The sequence below is a fragment of the Megascapheus bottae genome, unplaced genomic scaffold (assembly GCF_031878675.1).
Source record: "Megascapheus bottae isolate mThoBot1 unplaced genomic scaffold, mThoBot2.hap1 H_2, whole genome shotgun sequence".
Classification (NCBI taxonomy): Eukaryota; Metazoa; Chordata; class Mammalia; order Rodentia; family Geomyidae; genus Megascapheus; species Megascapheus bottae.
Genome location: NW_028327859.1, coordinates 1,472,488 through 1,484,288, shown reverse-complemented (window position 1 = coordinate 1,484,288; position 11,801 = coordinate 1,472,488). Strand labels below are relative to the sequence as shown.

General features: G+C 37.1%; 1 protein-coding gene across 7 annotated transcripts in view; it reads right to left on the bottom strand.

The window, feature by feature from the left end:
* Positions 1 to 244: 244 nt before the first annotated feature.
* LOC150038951 (estrogen-related receptor gamma) overlaps positions 245 to 11,801 on the bottom strand; it is a 540,901-nt gene continuing 529,344 nt past the window's right edge. For all 7 annotated transcript variants that reach the window (XM_090328186.1, XM_090328184.1, XM_090328185.1 and 4 more), the window contains one exon: positions 245 to 4,414. In XM_090328186.1, the coding sequence (XP_090184312.1) occupies positions 4,170 to 4,414 (245 nt within the window). In that variant the 3' untranslated portion in view covers positions 245 to 4,169. The remainder of the gene's footprint in view (positions 4,415 to 11,801) is intronic.

Sequence of the window (11,801 nt, the reverse complement as noted above, 5' to 3'; positions counted from 1 at the left end):
ATGAATTCTAGGATGCCAAGAGACACTTAGCATATTTAAGCGTATGCAAAGTGTCTCGTGGCACATCAGAATTCATTCTGACAAGCCTTTATATAGCTCTTACTTAAACTCTGACATTCCTTTTAGGGAGCCAGGTACTAGAGATACACTTGGATGGGAGCCACTGAGGGGTGTGTTTATGGAACAGTGTTAGTGAAGGAAACAAAAAGAAACAGAGTACACAAGCGCAGTCAAAAGTGGAAGCTTGTTTAATATTGCTCTACCAGCATCCTGAAAGGCATAATAATTTGAGTTACACATCTGAACTGATTGGAGTTACAGAATCATATCTCCTTTCTGCATTTAACAATATATACAATATAAAATAAATACATTTACACAAATGGACATTTGCTGGAGCACACAGTATGGTACACATCACAAAAATATACAATTGATTGCTTTACAGATGTGAGGCTCATCTACATCTATAGACATGGTTTTATTATTATTATTATCATTATTATTATTTTTTTACTACTGGCTATAATGCAACTCCTGGATTATTATAAGCCGTTTAAATTTTTTTTGTCCTTTTACGATCTTTGCACAGAAGACTGCCATAAAATGTTTCCCTAGGCAGGTAAACAGAGACGCTTAAATAATTAAAATACAATCACCAAACACCCATTTTCTCTTCTATAAGAAAAATAGCAGTTTTAAATTTTTTATATCTTTTATGTTATCATTTAAATGCAAAATAGCAGAATAAATACAACAATCTGATCTGATTGAAACAGGAGTGTAGCTACAAGGAGTCACACAATCATATTGCTTTAAATAATAAGAAACAAAAAAAAAGGAGCAAAGGAAAATTTGAAAAAAAAAACTTATATAGAGAAAACATACACCTTTAAAACTTTCCAACAATTCACATTAAGTAAATGGTCTTGCTTAAAACTTCAAGAAAAAAAAAAAACTTCCCTCAAAGCAAGGATGAATATTTACTGTTAAGTGCATGTATTTTCAGTGGTCTTCTTTTCCTATTCATAAGATGTTTGTTCTTGCAATGCTGCCTCACTTAAACTGAAAACTAAAAATTGTACCTTGCTCTTTTACTGTATCTCCATCTCTTGCTTTTCAGTTGTTCGGCTCTGAACTTCTGAAGCCCAAGTACTTTAATGTGATACAGTGAAATGCAGTATATATTCATATATATTTTATTTATATATTGTGTAGTTGGATAGTAGCAACTTAAACCCTGCACAAACTTTCTGGAAAATAATCTTTTTAAACACTTACATATATAAATAATCTTATAGAATCAGCACCTTTTTTCCCAGGAGTTGTATTTTTTTGTTATTATTTTTTCAGGGATGTGCCAATTTTGGAACTCCTATCACAGCTATTAATTTCAAGTTATTGACCATCTGAATGAATTGCTAATGATGATTTATCTAGAATCACACTACAGTCACTTCTCTACTGAGAAACCACAATCTACAATATAGTCCCATATAGCTAATGATAGATACACAGTATTTCTAGCACTGGGTTGGAATTTCCTCAACCCAAGGTATTTTGTTTAAAGCACACAAAGTAGCAATAGTTTTGGAAACTAGTCCGCACCAAAAAAGTTTTGCAACAACACAGAGCGAGTTAATAACAACATCTGGAAGATGATCGAGTGAAAGCCATATATACAGCATTTAAAAATTAGACTTATCTATATTATTGAAATATTCAAAGTTTTATTTCTAAGCTATACATTGGTATTCTATAATAAACCATTAGAGAAATTATTCCTTGTTTTTTGAAAATATTATTACGATTCTGATGTGTATCTGTTCATAATGAGTACTTGGTTGGATTTTCCATCTCTTAAATGATTATGAGAAAGAACCTTATTACTGGTAAGGAATAGAATATACTACTGTAGTCTCCTGAGGAATTGTACATCCAATATTGTCTCTAATTCTACCCTGTGTCTAAAAGCACACAACCACAAGAATCCAAACACCACGAGAACAAGACGACAGTCTTTGAATGCAACATAAAATTCAGAGAAGCACGGCAAACATGAAACATTGAAAAGCTGAACTACATTTCTTTTGTTTGTTAGGATTACAATTTTAATTACATCTGTGTACATAGAATAAGACTGTTCACATAGTACAGGGAGCAGCTACTAACACTGGTCCATTGGTATAGCATTTGATGGAGGTTACTGTTTATTGGTTATTCAGCGACTGTAGTTTTCGGGGGTATCTAATTGGTTTCTTCATTAGATTACACCTCTTAACAGTCTGGAACCTGACTGACTTCCATGCTGTGACAATACTGGTAGAAAAAGCATATATGTATTGGCTTAGCTCTTGGCAAAAAACTGCAGGTTAATTTAAACAAACATTCCCAAATGAATAAACTGATATGGATCAGGTTTTAGAATTTGGGTCAGGCATCTGCTGTCTTTGATGATGTTTTGTTTTGTTTTGTTTTAAATTCTGGCATTTGCCTTATTGCCTTTTAAACAAATACTGGCTCACAGCTCCTTCTGAGACAAGGTCTGTAAATTTGCCAACAGGCAGTATCTCATTTCTAACCACCATGGTAGCTAGAAATCCTATGGTCACTGTACCTCCTGGGTAGAGAGAGGGGTGCACTCACGATATTTCTACACATCGGTTTTCCATGTGCAGAGCTTATAGATTTGACTGCTTGGAGTTACCGTAGGTGTAATCTAATCCTTGGTGTCAGTGTACGTTTAGGTAAACTGGAGCTCATGTTAAGAAATTGATGTTTGGGACCAGACTGGCACACAACATAAATTGCATCCGTGATAATATGCACCTTCCCTTCAACTATTGCTTGAGTTTACTTAAATTCCCATATTAATAAATGGCTGAAAAGTGGTAAAGCTGGTACAAAAAAATCTCCATTTGTAAGAAGAAACAAAACATTTTTTTTTAAAAATCTTCCTTCAGGATTCATTTGTCCTTCATTTATTGTTCATTAAGTATTCAAAGCCAGCACAAAATCGCAGTATTCTCATTTCTCTTTAGTATTGCATGAATGAATAAAGCTTAAACTATTCCCTGAAAAAGTTACATAGTAGCTAAACTAACAAATATCTGGAAGACTTGAAAAAACAATTAAGGAATCAAATGGCTGTAACTGATCTAGATGGAAAAGCGATGATAAGAAGCAGCCGATGCCACGTTGCTAGAGTTGTCTAATTAGAGGCTGCTCCCAGAAAATCTAATACTGCACGCAGTCAATTCGTGTCTGTTGCACTGTACTTTTAGGTATGTTGGCTCTCTCTGTGATTCCTTAGTCAGTGGGGATGTTATGGTTCACGATAAGTTCACTGGTATCCACAGTATGGATTTCCATCCTTTGGCAGGGCTGGCTTCCATCTCTCTTTAGTTAGAGACCTTTAAAAAAGTTCAGCAGCAAAAGGAAAGGAAGGGAAAGGGAAAGGGAAAAGGAAATGTTAAAGGGAGGAAAGGAGAGGGAAAGGGAGGGGAAGGGAGGGAAAGGAGAAGGGAGAGAGAAAGGAAAGGAAAAAAGGAAGAAAAAAGAGACAATAGGAGGAAAAGAGGGCAAGTGAGGAAAGGGAAGGGAAGAGGGGAGGAAAAAGGTAATTTTTCTTAAAATAAGAGCTGAAAATCAGAATAAAAGAGAAGGATGAGGGAAAGGGAAGAGAACAGGGGAAGAAAGGAAGGAAGGAAAAAGGGAAGAAGGAAAGGAGGGAAGGGGGAAGGAGGAGGGAGGAAGAAGGAAGGAAGAGAGGGAAGGAGAGAAGTGAGGAAGGGAAGAAGGAAAGGAGGAAAGGAAGAAGGGAAGAAGGAAGGAAGGGAAGGAGGAAGGGAAGGAGGGAGGAAGGGAAGACAAAGAATGAAAGAAGCCAGCAAATGAAAGCAGAGAGTGAAAATGGAGGATGAAGCAAAAGAGAGGGAAAGAAAATGGAAAAAGGAAGAAAGGAAGGTGAGATGCACAGCAAAAAAAAAACTCATCAGGAAGACATGGAGGAATCTGAAAGCTGCTTCGAGTCTTGCTGCTACAATATCAGTGCAGTCTGTATTGAATTTTGATGTTGTTAAACTAAATACTAAGTTTCTTCGACATCACTTTTGGGTTTGTTTTCCCTTTTTCAACGTGCAGGATGGGAAGGCCCAGAAGCCTTTTAGTCAGACCTTGGCCTCTAGCATTTCCAAAAAAAGTTTGTGCATGGGGACTTTGCCTTCTAGTTTGATGTTGTAGAAATGCTGCACGGCCTTGGTAGATGTCTGCCTGAGCAGGGGCAGCGTCATCAGCATTTTGCCTGCCCTGCGCGGGTCTTCCATGTGCTGGCCAGCCTCATAATCCTGCAGGGCCTCGTGTAAGACATCCTGGAGCTTCTGTACGGCTTCCACATCTTCTATGTGCATGGAGTCTGTAAAACAAGGTGGAAGGCAAAAGTTACCCTGGGAGAAATAACAAGCTCGTGTACCTTAATTTTAGAAAGGTATACGTAGACCTTAAACCAGACAAATAAACACTCAGAGAACAATATGGAAATGTATGTGATGCACAGGAATGTAAAAATCCTCAATGCATACTAACAATCCTGGGGCTTGAACCTGGGGCCTAAGTGCTGCCCTTGAACTTCTTGTGCTCTAGGCCAGTGCTCTACCATTTGAACCACAGCACCATTTCTGGTTCTTTCTTTCTTTCTTTCTTTCTTTCTTTCTTTCTTTCTTTCTTTCTTTCTTTCTTTCTTTCTTTCTTTTTTTAAAAGGTTTATTAGAGATAAGAGTCTCACCAGCACTCCTGCCCAGACTGGATTTGAACCACAATCTTGAGATCTCAGCCTCTTGAGTAGCTAGCTTTTCAGGCACGAGCCACCAGTGCCTAGCTGCAAATAATTATCTTCTAACTCTCTAAGATTGAAGCTATGATTTGTTCAAAGCCCTACAGTTCAAAATCTGTATCTTCTTTACTAAAATTTCATGTGACAATTTCTAATACTAGCTTTGAATGTGGGAATTATTGCAAAATACCTGTTATTTAAAAGGTATGCTTTTTAAAGTTGACTGCCAGTGGTTCCCATCTCTCTTTAATCCTATCTACTCGGGAGGCTGATTTATAAGCCTGCCTAGGCAGAAAAGTCCATGAGACTCTTATCTCCAGGTAACCATCAAAAAGACTGAAATGGAGGAATAGTTCAAGTGGTAGAGTGTCAGCATGGAGGGAAAATAAGTACGAGCACAAGGCCCGGAGTTCAAGTCCCAGTATTGGCACCAAAAAAAAAAAGATAAAGAAAAGCATTCTAGATCATGTTTTCATCATCTCTGCAGCCATGTTTCTATTGTTCACATGATCAACTTTGAGACAACTTCTGAAATCATGTGTTTGTTTCTATTAGCCTAGAAAATAAGGAAGACTATTGCATGACTAGAAAGCAGGCTGGAGAGAAGCTTAGGTTGAAATTGCACAGAGAGAAAGGTATTCATCTCCAGAGGCTCCTGTGCACTCTTACCCACTTAGAAAAATTCCCCTTTGTGACTATGAATTAGGAATTAAATATTGAGCATTAAGTACTTTTATAAGAACATGTTTCAGTTGGTTGAAAATTTCTTTGAAGTAACACTTCATTAAGTACTACCATAGTTTGTGGTGAATTCACCTTTGATGTAGTAAAATAACTCACCACAACCATGTAAAAGGTTCAAAAAAGCAGAAAGCCACATACATAGAAGTTAAAAATCAACAACAACATAGTACTGGTTAGATCCATCTTTCTTTTTTCATTATATCCTAAACCACTTCATTTTAAATTACAATTCCTCTTTTTTTCATTCATGGAATCTATCTTTTCATTGCATCAAATGAAAGATTTCGCTAGGTGCATGTATCTTAGCACTCAGCATTCTTGGAGATCTAGAATTATTAAACATGAAGAATCCCCGAAAGACTCTATTATGTGTAATTAACAGATAAACTGTCATCAGAATCAATAAAACGTGCTAAATGATTCAAACTTGTATATAATTAAGTGTCTGTTTTAGTGTTAGAGCCGTAACTTCCTTTTCTCCCTCACATCTCACATTTATCACAAGAATAATGTGGAAACCTTGTTAACTCTTATTTTTCTCGATTGAATTAGATTTTCAAATTAGTCCTTTGGGGCAAAGTGCAGCCTCACAAATGTGCAGACTATTTCACAACTCAAGAATCTAAAGACATCATTTGCTGTTGTTTTTAATCAGCCACGTGGCACAGGTAGTATGCTTACATGTACAGTGATGACTACATGAGAACTGAAAGGTGTAAGAATTTCTTGAGTTCAGTACAGTGTTAGATGGGATGCATGCACATGGAATTATTAAAGTTAAAGTCTTGTGCCCATCTGCTTTTTCCCTTTGGGAAATGGAGGCTTTCTTGCCAGCAAAATGAGGATTTTGAACAACTTTACTTCAGCCAACATTTAGAATATTATTTTAAATAAGTGACCATATATATATATATGTATTAAATATATATATACATATTTGGGTAAAGCCAGCCTGAGCAAGAAGGATCATGAGACTCTTATCTCCAGTTAATTACCCCAAAACCTGAAATGAAATTGTGGCTAAAGTGGTAGAGCAATAATCCCAAGTATAAAAGCTAAAAGATATAACCCAGGCCCTTAATTTGAACCCTACGACTGACCCTTCTTCCCTCCCCCCACCCAGAAAAAAATATACTTCAGAGAATGGAGATGAGGGAGGATGAGGTAGATTTATTCACGAAAATAGAGAACAATAGATTAATGGTAAAAGTAAGATTTGTATTATTTTAATGCCAGAAAAACAAAGCAGAACAAAACACCCATCTTAAAACTAGAATGGAAGAAGAAGAAGAATAAATGGATCATCTCTTAGTGATCCATTTGAGGGGTCAATAGTTTCTTGCTTCACTTCCTAATTGCCCTGCAAATCAGGTGGCCAGAGAGTATCAATATCAGATTTAAATTTGGGTTCCTGCTCCAGTGTATGATAGTGAATCTTGTAGGATTTCCTTTCCCAAATAAATGAAATGGAGCTGACCTCTGAGCTCATTCCATTGAACCGTCCATCTTTGTTATCACTGCATTCCTAACGAAGGCATCTGAGTCGGTGGCAATCATTCTATTCTATGTTACAAGAGACAGTGCTAATTGTTAGAAATATCCTCTCCTCATTTTTGCCCAAATCGATGTCCAAATTTCTTCCTTGGGCCTTGGTTCTAACTACTGGGACTATCCAGAATGCATCCCTTTGTGCTCATGGTATACCTTTTAGACATTTTAAAACCTCCAAGTCAGCTACTTGCCACTTCAGCCTTAATAGTTTGGCTTTCCTTTCTCACTAACTCTTGCCCGGCAGGAGATATATTAGACGATGTCATAGGAAATGAGGCGAGAACAAATAGCAGAGAGATACGCTCACAAACAGCAATTAAGACTTCAAACTATTCTTTAAAGGCTGTGATTTAGCTTGAGAGATTTAAAAATGATTTAATCAAATTACTATGATAATTTAACTTCCCATTTACAGAAAAAGATTCTAACTCATTTAAGCTTTACCCATTCTCAGATCTGCTAATACTTGAAATGCAAACTCACTAAATCTGAACTATTTAATTAGACCATGATTCAGCTGGCAGACTGCTGAAGAAAATATTAATCTCCATTAAGGATGCTAGTTCAAGTTCTGGCTCTGTGGCTTTAATCTGTTTTGTTCTTTTGGCTAAATTTACATGTTGACACCAGACTCAATAGAACTGGCATTAATTTATGTAATTATTTAGCTTTGGTTGTTAGTGCCATATTCTTCTTAACTATTGCTTTAAAGGAACTGGTATCAGTGTTTGTGCTAATAGAAATCAGTTAAATTTATTAATGGAGATCACTGATTTATGAACTAACCAGACAGGCTGAGCTTGCGCATTAAAGACATAGGGTGAGCTGTTAAAGTTGCTTGGATATTTGGGCCTAAGCCCAGACCTATTAAATCAAATACTGGGGCTGGGGCTAGATCCAGGACATCAGTATTAAAAAAAAAAGAAAGAAAGAAAAAAAACTAGGCAATTTAGCCAATTGGGGTTGGAAGCATCTGAAACGTACAAGACAAACAAATGTTATTAAAAAGAATCCAGATTTGAAAAGATCGAATACATAGGATACATATACAGACACCTAAGTATTGAGATTCAGCTCTTCATAATAGTAAAATAGAATGCTGGTCATGGAACTTGAATTTTGAGCCTGGGCACTGTCCATGAGCTACTTAGCTCAAGGCTACTGCCCTCCACTTGAGCCACAGCCCCACTTCTGATGTTCTGGTGGTTAATTGGAGATAAGACTCTCAGGGACTTTAGTGCTCAGTCTGGCTTTGAACCATGATCCTCAGATCTCAGCTTCCTCAGTAGCTAGGATTACAGGTGTGAGCCACTGGCACCCAACACTTGCCTGACTTTGGATAGGCTACTCTGTACATGGAGTCCTACAGTATTTTTCAGACAGTTCTAACCATTGACTTTGGAAAGACAGCAAGGCACCAATATTCCTGCAGCTGTACTATTCAATGAGTCTTCAATCCATTGCACACAGATGATTTATTTGCATCTCTTACCAAGAATAAAATATTTGTCTCTGGGATAAAATTATGAATTACATTGGGAATGGATGTAGGTGCTCAAGAGAGCCCATATCCTGTTCATGAATTTTCTTCAGTGCTGTAGCGTCTCATTCTTGGCAGTATTTAAGTGTTGGAAATACACATATTAGAAATATGCAAAGTGTTCATTGAGTTCAATCTAACACACTGTGAAACAGAGGTGTGAACATTCTTTGTTATTAGTAAACTACCTGCATGAAGTAGTTTAGTAAGGGTATGGATTACAGTGACTTTCTCCAGTCAGTAAAGAAATTAAACCAAGTGGACTGGAAAAAACAGAGATGGGAACAGAGGCCTACTTTCCAAAAGAGTTGGTGTTTCCAAACTCTCGTGTGCACAAATCAAGTTGTCTAACAGAGTGGTGCCATGGTTAGCAAGCATCTCGGGTCCCAGGGAACACTGGGTGACAAAGAGTTGCCGCTATGTTGAGATAGAATACAAATGGAGGAACTTACAATCATAAAGTTTTGATTAAAAATAAGACTACATTCTAAAAAAATGCCAGTGGTGGCAGTAACAATTTTAATCTTTTCAAATTTACATATAACAAAAAAACAACATTATCCCTAAACACCAGAGCAGTTAGATGGCAAAATGAAAAATGTGTGAAGATTTATAAAACAAGATGGGTAAAGATATCCCCAAGACAAGACACACACACACACACACACACACACACACACACACACACACACACTGTATTGGTATTCCTACTTCTGTCCACTGAAGGGCTAGGAAGAATGACCAACTCATAATATATGCAGAGAACACGTATTATAATTTTGTAATCTGGTTATAGATTCTAATTGGGAACTATTTTAAATTAGGATAGTGTATGATGTGATACTAGCAAGTAGGACACAGTCCATAAGTACTAAGTTATTCTAAAAGATTCAAGAGGCCAAACTAAAGGTGGTCCTATGGACTGAAAATAGAACTTGAGTTTACAAATTCAAAGTCTATGAAACACATTTGAATATATGTGCTTGTAATGATATTCAAATGACAGGACATAATTTTTATTCTGCAAACTGGTAATAAAAAACAAAAGAGAACTAATTAAGTACTTACAGTAATTTTCTATGCAAACTATATCACTGATAATAAAATAAGAGATAAAAGAATTACTTTAAAGATACAATTTCAAAGAAGAGACATTTTGTAATCTCCAATGACCCTAAACCTAAAAGCTAGATCAGGAAAATACTTCCCAGGAAAGTAAAAAGTCTTTTTCTCTTGAAGAGAAAGAGATTCAGATGGTTACCTGCCACCACTACCTTGTTTCTAGAATCCCCTCTACTTAGTTGTACATAATGAGGGGACACCATCTTGAATTATCTAGGTTGAGGCTCTAGGGCAGTGGGAGAAGAACGGAGGAAGCAACATTTTCTACTGAGATTTTAATGATGGAGGAAGGTGTCATGAACCAACTGACGCTAAGACTAAAAAACCTGGAGAAGGCAAAGAAAGGGCTTGTTCCCCAGAGCCTCCAGAGAAAGCAGAGCTCTGTCCATACCTTGTCTCATAGTTTAGTTAGACTGATTCAGGTCTTTCATGCTCCCAAACTAAAAGGGAATAACTGGGTGTTGTGTTACAAGCATGGTGATCTGTTGGAGAGGTACAGAAGACAAATGTGTAAACTTATACATTTTGGTGCTGTTTCTATTTTCCATTACAATGGTGAGAGAGGTGGAGGAGAGAATGAGAAATGACTGGTAGTCCTTTGTCTCTAAAAATGTTGAGAAGTCAAGAAGAATTCCTATGAAAACTGTAGAAACACTTAGCAGAAGTAGCTCAAGTCGTAAATAGGGGGGCCTGGATAAAAATGAAATCTTGTAGGATCTTTCCCAACACAGAGAATCCAAGAGTCTAGTACTAAAGAAGAATGGTAATTCTGATTCTGTGTTCAAGTATTGTGAGATCAGGATTTCCCCCAATTCCATAGCTTTTCAAGATACATATACCTTTTCAGAGGCCCTGCTTTTCCCATTTCTGTTCTGGCTTAGGAGCCTAGATTTCTCCCCCACATTTTTTTTTCTAGCCACACAAGTAGCTCTTACTGTATTTATATGAAATGTTACACTACAAAACTCCCTCTTGCTTCTCATAGTTTCATTTCTCTTCATTCTTCATAAATTGCCAATTGCTGGTATCATTGTTGGGGTTACCTATGTAATGGAGTTTCCAGTCTATATCTTTTCTATTTCCCTACAATTACTTAAGGTCAAGGTCGGTCTCTCTCTCTCTCTCTCTCTCTCTCTCTCTCTCTCTCTCTCTCTCTCTCTCTCTCTCTCTCTCTCTTCTCTTTCTTTTTCTCTCTCTCTTTCCTTCTTCCTCTTTTTATGTCTTACAAGTTTCCAGGATCTTTCTAATTCCACTTATTTGAAATGCTAAAGATAATTACAGTGAATGAAAGTTGATACCAACTTGTCTGGTAAATATTTGAATCTTCCATAATATCAGAGGCAATTTCCAACAAGCTAGTCTCTTCCTAATAGCATGCTCATTCATTACCTTGAAAGTGCTGAATACAAATGTCATTGTTCCTCACTGAAAGGAACCACTGAGTAGTTTATATGCTTATTTCTCACAATGAACATGAAGAGGTAGCAGAGATAGCCAGTGATAATCCTAGCTATTCAGGAATTCATGATCTGAATACCATGGTTCAAAGCTAGCCTGAACAAGGAATTCTATGAGACTTTTATCTGTAATGAGCAAAAGTAGCTATAAATGGGGCTGTGGCTCAAGTACTAGCCTTGAGTATAAAAGGCAGAGAACAATACCAGAGTTCAAGTCCCAAATACCAACCCCCCCCCCCCCCACAGAAATTCTCCAATTAACCAGCAAAAAGCAAGAAGAGGAGGCTTAGCTCAAGTGGTAGAGTGTCAGCCTTGAGAAAACAAAGAAATAAACGAAAAATCTTAGGTAAAAGCATAAGGCCCTAAATTCAAGCCCTAGTACTGGCATACACACACACACACACACACACACACACACACACACACACACACACACACACAAAATGGCATGCTTGCACGAATGCAGGCAAAGTAATTCATAATAAACTACTTGCAATCTTCTATAGAAATGAGTCTTATTCCTTAGGTTCAGTGGAAATAGCTTTGAACAATTCTT